General features: G+C 45.5%; 1 protein-coding gene across 1 annotated transcript in view; it reads right to left on the bottom strand.

Moving 5' to 3' along the window:
* Positions 1-1,551: 1,551 nt before the first annotated feature.
* LOC144136183 (uncharacterized) overlaps positions 1,552-17,660 on the bottom strand; it is an 83,003-nt gene continuing 66,894 nt past the window's right edge. The window contains exon 12 of the mRNA XM_077668252.1: positions 1,552-8,732. Within this exon, the coding sequence (XP_077524378.1) occupies positions 8,590-8,732 (143 nt within the window). The 3' untranslated portion in view covers positions 1,552-8,589. The remainder of the gene's footprint in view (positions 8,733-17,660) is intronic.

The following is a 17,660-nucleotide window of genomic DNA, read 5'->3' as shown; positions in this document are numbered from 1 at the left end:
ATCAGTGACTCTTGAAATAGAGTGCCCCTTGTCCTTAACTAAGATGCTTTACTCAAGTTACACTTCACAACAGAAATACTGTATCAGGTAATAAATGCATGCTTTTCCTGGTGTGTGGTACCTTTCAGACAATTGCGTGCCACACAAGGCTGCATGCTTAATGCTGCTATCTTGCGGTCAACTTCAGACAAGAAGTTATGATGCCAAGTCACTGAACATGTGTCACACCAGAGAACAGACAGTAAGCACCAAATGCAGCAGGGAACCTGGCAAAACTGTGACAGATATGACCAAGAAGGGCAATGAGTTGTTTGCCCCACACTGCCCAAGTATCATAATCTTTACATACCACTTTTCTTGCGATTGCGACTACCCAGTTGTCACGACCCCTTTATTTGAGGCAATATCATATTGCTAAAACAGATAGTTTTCATAGAAATACATAACAGGCACCAACACTACGTGTAGTCTTTCAGCAGACGAGTGACGGGGCGACCCCCCCGAGCAGAAACAAAATATTGGTGAGCGTTCTGTGCCACACTCACACAGTACAGTGTACTCTAGTGGTTAGAGTTATGGGGGGAGGTCCAAGCAACCATTTCTGGGGTGATCCATTTTTCTTGCAATGTGATTAATTAAAAAAAAAAAAATCTGTTGTGGCATAGCACCTTTATAGCTCTTCCTGCATTTAGCCCCATTCGCTGCATTTGTTTTTCTGTAAGGCATAGCTCAACTTCATCTGCTATTCGTTGCTACAAGCTAACCTAAAAGCTTGCACAGGCCAGAACCTGTAGTGAGACGTCACAGCTTGCGTACTAAAAGCGAAAAAAATTCCAAGCTGGTAGCATTCTGTCGAATTTGGTCGTATGCTGTCAAATGTTAAAGGCAACTTGACTGCTTGTGCATGAAAACTATTGCCTTTGGGGCAGCGTCATCCATGAGACTTTTTAAGTGGACTAGGCCTGAGTGCCCCAGGGAAATGGCTTCAGGGAAAAAGAGGCTGACGCACCCGAGAAACCTGACCAAGTGCAGCAGCCGTCTGGGGAGGAAACACGGCTTAAGAGAAAACAGCACCAGACTTCTGCAGTTGTCCGAAACCGGCCCTTCAGAGCCGAAATCTTGAGACAATGATCGACAACAACCAAGTGATTCTAGCGGAGACATCTAGCGACCATGCAGGGGCTGCCAGAGACACCCTTATCAGCACTGCATTCTTCACTGTGCAGTGCTGCCGGGTTCTCCCAGTAAAAGCTATAAAATTATTGAGGCACTTTCACTGACTTCCACTATGGAGTAATAGTAGTGCGCTTGAATTTGTATACGGCAATATATATAATATATATTTATATATATATATAATATGTTTCATATACTTATTACTGTCTCTGTAATGTTCTTATTAAACAGGCTAGTATCAGTATGTAGAGTCAGACACCGAAAATACTTAGTTCACATCTAGGAAGTGGTCTACACACAAGTTGTTTGTTGGCAGGATACATGAATTACAAAGCATCTTTTTCTACCCCCCCCCCCCCCCTCCCAAATTCTTGCTATGTGACTAACTCAGCTACGATCCTTTCTTTGTGTCCATCAACAATCTCTTGAAAAGACTGTTGTTCTCATAGCAGCCTGCGGTTCTATGCAAGGTTATGGTCCCATAACCGCCAGAGCACGCAGGACAGCAACATCTGAATGGTGATGACATGCACAGCAAGTAGACACCACACTTCAGTAGCTGCGCCGTTTTGCTAAGCTCACAGCTCCTTTAAGGAGGGCGCCTGCTACGGACAAGAGCAAACAAAGAGCACATATACAATGCGATGCAGTGCCCTCTGGCAGGGAGCTTGGAACGAGCAATGTAGAAGACGTTATCAGTGCAGTGAGCATGAGGGTATATTACAAATGTCAGCAGCGATACCCAAGTTAAAAGTGAGAGCTTGAAATGAGCCGATAGGACATCTTTTTCACCACCCGACTGTTGTGGAAACATAGATTGCACAAGAGATTAGCACAGACTCAGTGAGATACGATGGGAGCAAAACAGCTGGAACAAGAATGAGACAACATGATGAATGGTCAGTAGGAAAGAATACCAAGCATGTCACAGAATGAAAGACTGACCAACCTGAAGACCAGTGAAGCTGAGCTTAAGTGAAACGCAGGTTCCAATGCATGCAAAAAAGAAAAATAGCCCTCAATGTCAATATTGAGTGTCAGTTTTGAATGCATGGTGACATAAAATATAGCACTCCCCTCTGTTTTACAAAATTAAGGATTCTACTAATGTTTGCCAGTACTTACACATGTAGTACATGTAGGGAGTTATTGATAACCTTAGTTTCAAAAGCATTGCAATAAAGAGTCTTTGAACAGTAAGGTCACCGCTAGAATGCTCCTCTGCTACAAGGTAGGGAGAAAAGAGGTCAAGAAGCACAAAGTAATATAGAACGGAGCGCTGTATAGAGCATGCCACAATTGATTTGACGTACGCCTCACCAACCTCCATTCCCAGTGTCTCCATCCACTCACCTTCTCTCACTGATGCATGCTTTAGTGCTCCTTCCATAGTTTTTCTCCCATCGCCATCAGTTCACACTGCTTCAAAATAAATGCTGGTGCAAGCTATGGGCGGAACATACTCGATGGCATCGCAACTTCTCCTGACTTGACAGCAGCCACGCTGTCGCCTAACCAGAGAGCGGCTGGCAAGGTGGGGGAATCCTGTCACAGCCTCCAGTTAAATCCTTACGCTGCCTAAAAGATGAGCTGTGAAGGTCCTCCCTGATGAAGCACTAGTTGCCGAGTTGGCTCACTTGTCTGTTTTACTACATGCTTCGCAGCGAAAACAAAGCCAGCATGACAAAGTAAGCTGATGTGACAGGACTGAGAGGTCTATGAGTTGTGGAGACAAACATAAAAGGCAATGGCTGTATCATTTCCTTTTGGCAGTAAACCTGCTCGATGTGCACATTTTATCGCTGGAAAAGAAAGAAAAAAAGCAGACAGCAACAAACACCACAAAGACTGCAAAGAGCAGCGATTACAACACACGCTATATCAAGAGGCTACACAGAGATCCTCTCCATGTGGTGATGACGCAGCATGTGGCACCCCCTTTCGAGCAGTACATGGGACAGTTTCAAGGTTTTGGCCTTCAACAAACTTTCTTCTGCACCTCGTTTCCCAGCCACTTTAAAGCCGTTAAACTTTGGAAGGAACAAGAAACAAGTATACGGCAGCTGCACAAAGCACTGTGTGCCATGCTTGTTTCTTGCTCTGTTGTTTCTGAACTTTGCCACAAAATCCCAGAATGCACCAACTGGCCTGTATACTCGAGCCTTGATGCATTTTTTTTTTTTGCAGAAAAACACATGTTCAAAACAGTGATCCCCTAATGGGCTGTCCCAGGTGCCACTCAAACAGGAGTGACCTTTAACAAAGGCAAGCTGTCTTCCATCATACAGCAACAAACAACAACAACAGGTCTCTACTCGACACCAAGCTAGCTTCTAGGTACAACACACAATGCGTTGTATCACACAGATGCAAAGAGTGAGAAAAACAGCATAGGAACAGTCATGGCAACAGGCCTGCAGAACACACATACTTTTGAACACAGTTATCACAACAGCTGGGTATGTGTACCACTGGCACCTAAGCATAGCTCTTTCGCTCCCCCTATTGCTCAAGCTAGTTGTGACTAGAGTATTTGGCAGACAGACATACCACTGCCACATCCAAAAACCAAAACTTTTGTGCAGCCAAAGCTCTGTGCTCTGCATTTGTCTAGATTGGGCCACCCTGTGATACTACAGGGCTCTGATAAAATAATACACAGCTGTAGTGGAAAATATGTCTGGCTGTAGACTACAGTGATGCTTGCAGCTATGAAATGCAGCTGCTAGAAATGCAAACCGGCCTCCTTGCGGCCCGAATAATCAACAATTAAAAGCTGAAAGGCACCCAACACCTGAAGCTATTGTCGCTGGTAGTTTCTTCCATTTGCTCACTTAGCAATCAGCCGCATAGAGAAAAGCAGCAGGAAATGACCGTCTCAAGGCAGAGTGGGAGATAAAGAGCTGCAAACAAAAACCATGGCTTGCATCAAGCAAGATGGGAGTCAAAAATACTGCAGTTTTGAGAGGCAGGATGCAGCCACCCCTGTCATCTTTCCCTTGGATAAATTTGAGCAGCAGTGACCAACGGTCAGTAGCCTTTGTCAGACTCGCCTAGAGAGCGTCGTACCGTGAGAAGGAGGCTGCTGCCATTAGAGCAGCAATAAAGATAGGCCAGAAATCTTTGGCAGGCACAACCACCCTGCTCGGAGAGTCATCATGCACGGACCTAGGAACCACAGAGGCAGCCCCAACACACAAGGTTGAGAAAGAAATGAAAATGCTATCTACAGAACAGAAAGAAGCTTCTTGACTAGAAACTGCACAGCAGAGACTGCTGCTACCACTAGCGCACACACACACATGCACGCACACACTGATTCGATATGCTTCTATGCAAAACACATAAAAATGCACTGGTCTGAAGAAAGTCTTACTCTGAGTATCATTTAACAGGACGCTGTTTAAGTGCTGCCCACCATGTAACAGCTTTTTGCGGCAGCAGCACAAAGTTCTTCCTCGGGACATTAATGGCCTCTGTACCATCATCGACATTTGTCAGTAACCTAACAATAGAGGGGATAAGGATCTCATTTCAATAAGAATACAGGGAGTCAGATTTTAATTCGTACACTGCTCTCACTTGCAAACACAAGAGCCCTAAAGAATCGGCACGGTCCCATTCACTGGCCTGAAGAGATTTCCACCAAGCAGGGAAAGACTAGCACGGCACTCTCCAAGCAAACTCACCAGACAGTAAGCATGCCTGATGAAGAAAGGACATATCCGGAGCAAGGTTCACACTGGCACAACTTTTTCATAAACAGAGACTGACCAACAAGTGCCTTCTCATGCTGAGAATGCTGTCATCATAACATCATAAATAATTTTTGCCAGGTCACAGCCAGGCCACAACCTCAGAAATTCCATCAAAGCTTACTGCTTGGAGAGTTGGCTTGGAACTGACGTGATTAAAAAAACACAGGACAAAGCACTGACTAACTTCTGGAAGCCTCTCTGCTGGTAATAATAGGGAGGACACAGTGGCAAGAGTTAAAGGGAAAGAAACCCACACACATGCACCCCTTTTTTCTTATCCATTGCCTCCTCTCACCTGAGCTTTTCCTTCAATGCCCACTTTATTTCAACAAGCTGGTGCAGGGGGGTCTGCTGTGTTCACAACAAGAGTCTGCTACTCCATGCACCGCACAACGCCCGAGGAAGGAAAGGAGCCAGAACGTGGCATGATCACAGTGGCCACTGCAGAATTCATTGACACATGCGTAATAGCCAAGGGCTGAGAAAAACCGCAATTCAATTCCACTGCGACAATGCAGATTTCATTGCTGCTGGTGTAAGAGAAACAAGACAAATAATGAAGATGAACATAACAAACAAACTGCCAAAAAGCCAAGCAAGCAGACCAACCTCAACCCTAAGACGTGAACAGGAGCAAACTTGCAAACAACAGAAAAGAAATCTCAAACGGCAGAGGAATGCTGCGTCGTCATGCTGCAGTCAACAAGAGCTTAGCAGCTGGGCTCCGAAAAAAAAAAAAAGACGGAAAATGAGCAAAGCTTCTCTAACACCATTATGGGTGTGGTCAATAAGGCTGCACAAAGTGCCATTTTCGTCAGCTTTCGGGCAAACTGGATATAGTCCACCTTTGGCTCGTGTCATAACAAGAAAAAACAAGTTCTGCACAACCCTTGGCACGGGCCAAGGGCTGAGAAAAACCGCAGTTCAATTCCACTGCGACAACGCAGATTTCATTGCTGCTGGTGTACGAGAAACAAGACAAATAATGAAGATGTATATAACAAAACAAACTGCCAAAAAGCCAAGCAAGCAGACCAACCTCAACCCTAAGACGTGAACAGGACCAAACTTGCAAACAATAGAACACAAATCTCAAACGGCAGAGGAATGCCGCGTCGTCATGCTGCAGTCAACAAGAACTTAGCAGCTGGGCTCCGAAAAAACAAAACAAAACAAAAACGAAAAGTGAGCAAAGCTTCTCTAACACCATTATGGGTGTGGTCAATAAGGCTGCACAAGGTGCCATTTTCGTCAGCTTTCGGGCAAACTGGATATAGTCCACCTTTGGCTCGTGTCATAACAAGAAAAAACAAGTTCTGCACAACCCTTGGCACGGGCCAAGGGCTGAGAAAAACCGCAGTTCAATTCCACTGCGACAACGCAGATTTCATTGCTGCTGGTGTACGAGAAACAAGACAAATAATGAAGATGTATATAACAAAACAAACTGCCAAAAAGCCAAGCAAGCAGACCAACCTCAACCCTAAGACGTGAACAGGACCAAACTTGCAAACAATAGAACACAAATCTCAAACGGCAGAGGAATGCCGCGTCGTCATGCTGTAGTCAACAAGAACTTAGCAGCTGGGCTCCGAAAAAACAAAACAAAACAAAAACGAAAAGTGAGCAAAGCTTCTCTAACACCATTATGGGTGTGGTCAATAAGGCTGCACAAGATGCCATTTTCGTCAGCTTTCAGGCAAACTGAATATAGTCCACCTTTGGCTCGTGTCATAACAAGAAAAAACAAGTTCTGCACAACCCTTGGCACGGGCCAAGGGCTGAGAAAAACCGCAGTTCAATTCCACTGCGACAACGCAGATTTCATTGCTGCTGGTGTACGAGAAACAAGACAAATAATAAAGCATGTATATAACAAAACAAACTGCCAAAAAGCCAAGCAAGCAGACCAACCTCAACCCTAAGACGTGAACAGGACCAAACTTGCAAACAATAGAACACAAATCTCAAACGGCAGAGGAATGCCGCGTCGTCATGCTGCAGTCAACAAGAACTTAGCAGCTGGGCTCCGAAAAAACAAAACAAAACAAAAACGAAAAGTGAGCAAAGCTTTTCTAACACCATTATGGGTGTGGTCAATAAGGCTGCACAAGGTGCCATTTTCGTCAGCTTTCAGGCAAACTGAATATAGTCCACCTTTGGCTCGTGTCATAACAAGAAAAAACAAGTTCTGCACAACCCTTGGCACGGGCGGCATCATAAGCTATGCTAACAAAGCTCATGCCATAAAGCTTTTGAGCAAACTGAAAATTGAGCCCTCTGCTTGTATCACAAAAGCGCTCTAACAATAACAACAAAACAAAAACGAAGGACCTCAAATCACAGGAAAACCCTGGGAACAGCTTGCAATGGTGGCGGCACACGAGAATATTTCTCTGCCCTAGCAACCGCTAGGTGCCATCATCCACAGTAATGAAACAATGTAATTGTGCCAAGTGTCAGCCACATGCCACTCCAGTATGCAATTTGTCAAAACGAGATCAACGCTGCACGTGACAGCCTCCATGGACACTGCACCACTTACCACTTGGAATTGTGGGACAGTGTTGCACAGGTATATGAAAATGTAAAAACACAAATAAAATCCACTGTGACAAAACTTCTCAGAGCCACAGAGAGCAGTAACAGGGAAAATGACATTCGACATCAAGGAAGCCACTGTTTCACGGAGACATACAAACTGCCAGTCTTTCAGAGAGCTGCAGAGCAAAGACATCCGGCACCCCACAATGGAGCTAATGTTCTTGTTGCCAAAAGGAAAACGCTTTAGCGGACTTACTGCAGTCAGCCGAGGTGTTTGTGGCAGGCACCTTGCGGCAAGTGGCGACATGCGGGGGGAAAAGCCACAGTTGTGCGTTGGTTGTGCAACTGGAAATGCCATACTGGTCAAAGCCCCACACGCAGCTGAATGCATACTGAGAGTTGCACACAAAGCCGCAGAAGCTTGCTTCTGTTCTCTGCAATGCTGAATATTATGTGAGTTGTTTGTAGCCTTGCCTCCTGTTCTGTGCTGGAGCACAGTGCCGATACTTTTAATCATTCTGCTCCTGTTTCCAAAGATTTTTTTTCCGAGCCACTTGGCAGAATGCAGGAGGAATAAAACTGGCAGCATCACAAAGAAAGAATTTTGGGACAGCTTCTTAATACTTTTCGAAAATGGCTCTCGTGCTGCTGAGGCGACTCATGGCACATGCAATGCCTAGAACAATAGCAAATATATGCTCACAGAAATCTGCATTCCTCTAAACAGCACCAATAGATCAGTGCTAGTCCAAACAGACATGGATAGCACAAGGGTACATACACTAATTGAATGTTCAAGCTTTAAAACTTTTGCAAATCGGCATGCTGTGTTGTCGTTCACTGCTGCTGTGTCCCCATTTTATTTATGCCAGTATCGAAAACCAACTTACCTGGCTCGTCACCTCAACAGCACCAAGTCTGCCTCAAACTGATCTACTCCATGATTTCCTAATCTAGCCACCTGTGCAGCCAATAGTGAGCAAGTCTCTCATGCGGTTTGCTCCTGGCATTTCACTCACTCCAAGCACAGCACGTGGCCTTTCCCCCCTCTGGGTGCTCGGCACATGACAACAGTTGCGGCATCTGCTGCAGGGGGCCAGGGTGTGTGGAGCTAGGCGGAAGCAGAAGAAATGGTTGGCTGCGTTGAGTTGGGAGATGTCAGCAGTGTGGTGATCAGCGCGCACCACAGGCCTGTGCGTGCTTGACGCGATGCCTTGCTCAGCTGTTGGATGCTCTGTGCCAAGGCCAGCACGTCTGCACCAAACAGAATGCATCGCAAATTGTAAGCAAGAGTCTGTGTGCCTCAAGTACACTGCAGTACACCTGACGCACGCTCACACATGTGCTCGACATTGCTAGCTCTCCCCCTCTGCCCACTTTCTCTCACCACAGCACACATTCCATCTGTCTTAACCCTCCTCAAAGTCACTGACGAGGCAGCAGCATTCGACCAGGACCACCGGTGAATTGCAATGCCATCTGCTGGACGTACCACACCTTGACGAAGCAGTACAGTCATGTGCTCTCATCAGCAGAGTCAGCTCTCCTGCCCATTTTACTTGGTGCGCCTTATTCATATAAACGACAGCCTAGTCTGCCACAAGCATTCAGTACAAACATGCAATTATTTGCATTGCGCACATCAACGAAGCTAAAAGTAGCTAAAACCACGAAAAGCATAGAGGAATGTTCTTGTTTTATGGGCATTGGTCAGAGTGTGCAATCTGGTGCACAACTTTACAAAAAGTAGAAGAAAAGACAGCTACATGCCATTGGTGGGACTTGAACCTAAGGCCCAAGCAAGTTGTGTGTAGTTTGCCACAGACATAAGAGGGTATTCTTCCACTACGCTACCAGAGTTCGCCAGGAAATTGTTTTAGGGCCTATCCTTTTCCTAATTTATTGTTCTTGTGTGTTTTAGGGCACATAGGCAACTCAGGCCATCATGCACCAAACTCAAGGTAAGGAAAATTGTTTTCTGCACACGTTTTTAGGAATATTAATTATCGATGGTGTAGGGGGCGTAAAACATTGTTTTGTATTACCTAATGACGAAGAAAGAAATTTTATGAATGGCTAATATTAGGAGCTTTAAAGAAGGTCAGGTAGTCTCAGCAGACATCCTGGGCTGGGCAAGGATGTTGAGCTTCCTAACCAGTAAAACAAAACCTCCGCCTTCTTCTCAAGAATGAGAAGGTGGCTGAGGCGTATAAAAAAAAATGAAGCAAATCAGTGGGTAAAAATTTAGAGTTTGTTTAGGAAACCTGCTTCTCTTAAAATGCTAAAAACACAAGTCATGTCAACAATTGCATCTTCACCCAAAACCAACATTGCGTGTAAAGGAATGTGTTCATTATAAAACTGAGTAAAATGTTTTTTCAAGTTTTTCAAGTTTTGTGCATGAGTATAAAGTGTGATTAACTGTTAGCTCATCTCCAATTTTTCACAAGCAGGTTTCTCTTGTTTTGACAATAGAAAGTTCGTCAATAGAAGTGTGTGTGGCCTATACAGAGACGACATAAAATAACTTCAATGAAACGTTCCTGGTGCAAGCATGACTTCCATTCACCTAGAACAGGCTTTACCAGATGCAGTTTGTTGTTTACTTCAATGTTCCAAGCTGTCTGCCATTTTTTCCTGAACTTCTGTTGTACTCCTTAAAGCTAGAGAATATTTACTTTTTTATTTCCCTTCCATGAGCTTGAGCAGTCCACAAATCTGCTCTGTCATTACCCTTTATTCCCACATGACTTGGGGCCTAGAACTGTTTTATATTTTGTATTTGAGCTGTGGTTGTTACTTTGTTGTGTATGATGTCACCAAGCAGAGGGGTGCTTGCATTTTTAGAATGGAGAGCTGTAAGTACACTTAAGAAATCTGTGTAAATAATAGTGTTTTTGAGGTTATTGCTTTGTATTTCTTCTATGGCCACACACACCTGCTGCGTAGCATTTCGCAATGAAGATGAATGCGCACTGTGGTAGTTGTACTATTTCCCCCGAATTCCCTCGCACCACTGCGCTTTCTACGTAGCTATCTATTTTTGATTATTCAGTATAAAATTCTGTAAAACTACTGTATTTTCCTTTGAGTGCAAGAAATTCTCGTATCATATGCTGTTTTGGAGTTTGTTTTTTACAGAACTGTGTAAGAATGAAATCACAGATCTCAGGAAAATTGTACCATGAACGCAGTGGATCTTGTCTTCCAGCAATGCTAGGTAATGTGTGTAGTACGTCGAGGTTTTGGCACACCTCTTCAAATTGCAACAGCAGTGGCCGGGTACTTTGCAGTTTGTTGTTAAACAGCGTTCAAGATGGGCACTTTGCAACTATTTGGTGATAGATGTGTTTAGGTAATGAATGGATTTATAGAATGTATGTGCACGTGAGCATCGTTCTTCTGTCTGTAAGTGATGGTTTGTTAGTTTCAGCATAAAGACTATGGGTGATGTCCTGTATGCACCAGTGGGAACACAAAAACCTCAATTACGTACTGAATTCAGTCATTTAAGGTATGATAGTCTCGCTGACCAATAAACTATGCATCCATAATCTAATGTAGAGCGCACTACCGAGTGATAAATTTGTAAAAGACAAGTCCTATCAGAACCCCAGTGTTTTCGTGACAGTACTTTTAGTATATTCAGAGATCGAGAAGCTTTCTTTTTGAGGGTGTTTATGTGTGGTAGGAATGTGAGCTTTTTGTCAAAAGTTATTCCTAGAAATTTGTGCTCATTTTTAACTGGTAGTGTGACTTCATTTAGATACAGGGAGGGATCAGTGTGCAGTCCTTTTCAAAGCGAGAACAGAACAGCTACTGACTCTTTCGTAGAAAACTTGAAACCATTTTTATCTGCCCATGTTGTTAGTTTATTTACTGTCAGCTGTATTTGCCTCTCACATGATGTAACACTAGAGGATGTGCAAGCAATCTGGAGATCATCGACATAGACCGAATACATGATGGACTTTAAAATTATTTTTGCTAAGGAATTCATTTTTACTATGAAGAGCGTGGCGCTTAAAATTCATCACTGAGGCAGCCCGTTCTCTTGAAAGAGGTTCTTAGAAAGAGTGGCATCCAGGTGCACTTTAAATGAGCGACTGGACAAAAAGCCACTCAAGCATTTAAGCATCCTACCGCAGATGCCGAGGTCTCCAAGGCCCCGCAGTATGCCAAACCTCCATGCAGCGTCATAGGCTTTCTCTAAATCGGAAAACATCACAAGGCAGTGTTGCCTGAGTATAAGTGCTTCTCGGACTGTGTTCTCTAGGCGGACTAGATGGTCGGTTGTAGAGCGTGCCTTTTTAAACCCACACTGATGGATGTCAAGAAGATTATGGGATTCACATACAAACATTGACCTAATGTTTAGGACGCTTTCAAAAGATTTAGCAGTTGCGCTTGTCGGGGCTATAGACCTGTAATTGCCAGGGGAGGTAGGCACCTTTCCCGGCTTCAACAATGGTGCAATATTGGCTTTTTTCCAAGCCTCCGGTATCTCTCCTGATAGCACACCATCTGGTCCTGGCGCAGTCTGTTTATGGGAAGAAAATACGCTGTTAATTTCTTGCAGTGTAAATAGGCTATTATATGCTTCATGAGCACTGCCCATTGTCGACAGTCTTTGCTTTTTGACTGTATTTTTATATTTTAAAAATGATTCTGTATAGTGCGAGGAACTAGATACAGTGAAAAAATGTGCACCTAATATATCTGCTTGGCCTTTTATATTTGTCTGTACACCTGGGGCTGTCAGAAGAGGAACCGTGAATGGAGAGTAGCGACCATCTAGTTTGTGTACTGCCTCCCACATCTTTTTCGATGAGAGTTGGCTGCTTACCTAGGAAATGTAACTCTGCGAAGATGTTTTTTTAGCATTGCGACGTATGCACCGAGCTTTCGCTCTTGCTTTTTTGAAGTTTATAAGGTTGTCCTGTGTGGGATATCTGTGAAATATACCCCAAGCTTTATTTTGTTGTTTTTTTGCTTCTTTGCAATCTCGTGTCCACCACACTTTATGGTTCGTCGTACTACTCCTGAAGACTGAGGGATAGCCAAGTGTGCGGCAGCAAGAACTCAATTTGTAAACTTTTCATTTATTTTACTCACATTAATATTTCCTTATACAATTTTTTTCTAACGTGGCTTCTTTTTTAAAAAGTTGCCAGTATGTATGCTAAACTGAGCTTCTAACGCCGTGGTTTTGTCGGGGTGACTGATGGTGGGGACGAGAGGCTGATTTCAACAGGGAAATGATCGCTTCTATAAGGATTGTATAAAACATCCAATTTAAAATCACTAAAAACTGATGGAGATCTAAAAAACAAAACTAAAATGCTCATTTTTCCTGAACTAGAAGAGAAATAAGTAGGTTAACCGGTGTTCAATAAACAAATATTGTGGGATAGTATAAAATCCTTTACGACCTGACCTCTGCTATCAGTATTCTCACTGCTCCAAAAACAAGAGTGCGCATTAAAATCTCCAGTTACCAAGTATCGCTCCGGTAGCTGTTCTAAAAGGTTCTCTAATTCATGTTGTGTTACTTCCGAGGTGTGGTTCAAGATATATGCAAAAAAGTGTAATGGTTTTGTAAGCAACCATAGTGGCTGCTATGGCCTCGAATTTAGTTTTCAGTTTGTGCTCTCGAGCTGCTACTCCAGGTCGCACAATGATAGCTATGCCCCCCGAGCATCTGCTTGCCCCCTCTTGGTCACAGCGGAATACAGTATATTGTGAAGGCACCATCAGGAACATAGGTTGAGCATCCACTACGCAAGAGAGGGAAGTCCCTTTAGGCAGCACGAGTGATTCGCGTGAAGTGTTCATGGCTGCTACGATCGCTGAGCCGCTGCAGAACCTGACAAGACTTTACGAGAAGGCGATTCCACGTGCAAAATGACGATGAGAAGGTGCGGTGAGTACATCCCCATTAGTGATGCGATCAGAAACGACGGTAAGGAGTTTTTCACACTGAGGAGGCAAAACTGTATCAGCTGCGGCAGAGAGAGGATGATGTCAGTCGGAAAAATCAGATGAAAAATCACCGTCTGTCACATGGATGACACGGTCACCACAAGAAATTAACGCTGAAGCTGTTGACAAGAAATCTCATCCAGAAATCATCAGATGTGCACAAGGAGAGAGCACAGCAAACTGCACATAGTGGCCGACACCGTTGATAACAACGTGCACAGTGCACTTCGCAGAAGGGCACAGTGTGACATCATATGCTCCACAAAGTCCAGGCCTATCATATGGTGTCGTCACTTTCCGCAAACGGCAGCACAAATCAGCATGAATAACAGAAATTGCAGCCCCTGTGTCGATCAATGCTTTGACAGGTAATCCTTCCGCTAAAACAGAAATCATATTCAACGGGCGATCTGGAGGATTTTTAGTGAGTTTGCAAAGTGCAGTTTCACCTCCGGAAACTGCATCGCCTAGTTTTCCGAGTGACGGACAGGGAGAGCTATTGCAGGCCGGAGTGGGGACACTAAGCGGCGGTATGGAGATGGGGACCGGCGTTAGGAAACATGGGCCCCACTAGGTGCAGACGAGGGTACCGGCGGCAGAGAGAATCGGTGAGGCGGGCTGGAAGAAGGCCGGCATTGATAATAGGAAAAAGAAGGTAGCTCACCCTCGAAGGCAGCGTAACCACGGCACTCGTCCTGAAGGCGTCGACGACAAAAGCGGGAGATATGTCCTCCGATTACACAGTAGCAGCACACTGGTCGGGAGGGGCGCCAAGGTGCATAGTAATAGGATGGCGCACCTTGAGCCATCGCCATTGCGTTGATGTAGTTGTATTTCGGTGCCAGTCGGGGTGGCTGGACAAAGGGAGGGGATGATGCAGCGACTTGAGCGTAAGTCGGCGCTGGGCAGGGAGCAGGAGGGTCAGATGCGATAGAGTGGGTGATTGTTGCCAACTCTTCTTTAATGATGTGATGGAGACCAGCGTCATTAGAAAGTGCGAGAGAATGATCGCACTCGTGGCGGCAGAAAGGGCTGAGGACTTGGAGCTCTTCGTGGATGATAGCTCGAATCAGTGTTCGCAGATCGAGGTCAGCAGAGGTCAAGGCCACAGCGAGGCGGGGATGTGCGAGGCCGGGCTGCAAGCTGGGGAGGACTGCAGTTGGTCTAGGTGTTGGAAGGTGGTAATGATGGAATCGACACTTGAAGGATATTGGGCAATTAGGGTGTTAACAGCCACAGAACTGAGCCCTTTCAGTACGTAGTGGATGCAGTCAGTTTCCGGCATGGTGGGACTAAAATGCCGGCAAAGCGCAAGTACGTCTTCAATGTAAGACGCATAGGAATCATCGGGACCTTGAAAGCGGGAAGCGAGCTTTTTCTTGGTGACCTCAGTCCGAACAACCTGGTTGGCAAAGTACTGACGGAACTGCTGTTTGAAGGTGGGCCAGTTGGTGGTGTGGGGTTCGCGATTTATGAACCAGTTTCTGGCGACACCAATGAGGTAAAAAGATACGTTAAGGAATTTTAAAGCGTCGTCCCACCGGTTGTAGGCACTACAGCGTTCATAGGTGTCGAGCCAGTCATTCACGCCTTCGTCGCGATGACCAGCGAACATCGGCGGGTCACGTTGTCGGAAGGGCGCGGTCGGAGGAGGCGATGCAGGTAAGGCCGAGGTAAGGGGTCCGGCAGAGTCGGGGTTGTCTTCGGTTGGCATGACGATGGTGGTAGGTGCGAAACGGCAACCGGAACGCAGCTCCAGCGAGACGCAGGGTACAAGGCAACAAGAGGATCGAGTTTCACCTCCACCACTTGTGAAGGAAGGCTAGGCCGAGACGGCAGGACATCTGTGGAAGAAGGCTAGGCCGAGACGGCAAGACTGCCATGTCTGGCGTTTATTCTAATGGCGAACCCGAGGCGCGTGCCACAGGCGGAGCCGTGGTATGATGATGGTATGTACAAGTGAAAGAAGATGATCCATGGAAGGCTCACAATATTTCTTTAGCACCTTTGCGTGCTGAGAACCTAAATTGGTTTCCTGCACACATGAAGCAACAGGAGAAATTGTGTTTAAAGTGTCCTTTATGTCATTATAGTTATCTATGAGCCCTCTGCAGTTCCAGTGTATTATGAAAGCCATCTTAATGTCGTGCATCTGTGGAGTGAAAACAAGATTAACTTTCATTTGGCCCCGTGACTCTGAGCCTCAAATTTTTTGATCGATCCAAGGAGTTTCGCCGTCCGTCCTATGTAGACGGCACGGGGCTGCCTTGGGTCGTGTCCATCGCCCCTGCAGAGCTGCTAGACGACCGTGCAGAAGGCACGTTGACTTTCGAGTTAGACCTCGACCTATGGGAAGAGGTCTTGAGGCCCATCGACCAGGGGGTCTGTGAGACCTCCTTTGGGATTGGCAGAGTAGTGTTAGCTATTCCACCCGGGGGCACAGATAGCCCCGCCACCGGCTCACTGCGTGTGGCCTGGGCAGGTACCGAAGCCTGGTGTGGTGTGCCGCGTCCACGCACCACATCGGCGAAGTTTATTTTTGCAGTGAAGGAGAATCTGTTTGTCTCAGTGCATTGCCTTTTTGCTTCTTTGAAAGCATTGTTTTCAATTGTTTTCAGCATGATTATTTCTTTTTCTTTCTTCTAGGACGGACACACCCTGGAGTATGCGGCATGGTCCCTTTCACAGTTTGCGCAGCATGGTGCACCGTCACATTCAACAGAAGAGTGATCCTTCGAAGCGCATTTTGCACAAGTTTTGCGACCGCGGCAACTCTGTGAGTCATGGCCGAACTTCTGACAACTGAAGCATCTGCGAGGGTTGGGTATGTCTTACATTGATTTTCAGGTATCCCACTTTAGTGGTTTTGGGCAATGTGCTGGTGTTGAAGGTCAGGATCACGTGTTTGGTATCTATTTCCTTGTTATCTTTCTGTATCCTGATCCGGTGTACATCTATTACATCTTGGTCAGTAAGCCCTTCAAGCATTTCTTTCTGAGAGAGGTGGACAAAATCGACTTCAGAGATGACGCCTCGCACAGTATTCAGAGACCGGCGTGGAGTGACAGAGACAAAGGAGGTCCCTGATGGATACAATGGTTGCAAGTTTTGTGTGTTGTACGCAATCACCAAGTTCGAGAAACAGATCCCCGCTAGCCATTTTTGACGTTTTATGGTCCATGCCCAAGGCATCCGTCAAGCATTTTGAGACTTGGAATGGGGATATGAGTCTTGCTTTTTTATCTTCTGTTTCACTATACACAATATGGAATTTGGGAAATGTTACCTTTCTCTTCCGGAAAAAGTCTTCATCATTCCGCCCTCTTTTGAGAGAGTGATCAGGTTTGGAAAGGGGGGGGAGCCATAAAAAAAATTAATTTTTCGGTCATGGTGCCAGCCACCCACCACGGAGCCCAACAAGGAAATGGAACAGGAGCTTGCAAACAAGTCCTGTCCACGCCAGCTGTACACCTCAACTATAACCAAATATGATGAAACCCAGGCTAGTTCGCCACACAAGGTTAACCCCCGCCGCCAGGAAAAAAGGAAAAACCCAGAACTGAATAGAAGATAGGAGAGTTATGAGAAAGAAAAGGCGACTGCCGATTTCCCCCGTCTGGTCAGGCCGGAGGTGCTGTCTACAGGAAGCTGGGGCCAAAGTGGTGTGTTGCCTCCACTGAGTGGCCTTAAAGGTCCAAACGCTAGGCATCGGCTCAACCACCAGGATCCCCTTTTTCCCGGACACGGCGATGCCACGCATGGCTAGGCGCGGGTGCTCGGGCCGATGGTGATGAACTGTTCACCATCATCCCCCTGCGGGGATGTCCCTGCGGATACTCGGGAACCCGTGGTGTCACCGCTCTCCAACGTCTGGACGCTGCAGACACGACCTTGTGAGAATTTTCCTAATTTATGTAAATGACACAACCACTGAAATTCATCCCAATGTCAACATCTGCCTGTTTGCAGATGACTGCCTTCTCTACAAACAGAGAGCACATGAAAATGATCAAAGACACTTATTGACCAGTTTAATGAAAATTAATGAATAGTGTGCAATGTCAGATATGACGTTTGAACTCCAAATAAACAGTGCTGATTGGTGTCAAAAATAAAAAACATTGTTTCCATACCATATTAATGGTAAAAGGGAGTTAACAAATAAAATTTCATAGGAGTTACGCTCACAAACACCCCTTC

The sequence above is a fragment of the Amblyomma americanum genome, chromosome 6 (assembly GCF_052857255.1).
Source record: "Amblyomma americanum isolate KBUSLIRL-KWMA chromosome 6, ASM5285725v1, whole genome shotgun sequence".
Lineage (NCBI taxonomy): Eukaryota > Metazoa > Arthropoda > Arachnida > Ixodida > Ixodidae > Amblyomma > Amblyomma americanum.
The sequence above is the reverse complement of the archived record's forward strand: the minus strand, read 5'-3'. Positions and strand labels throughout refer to the sequence as shown.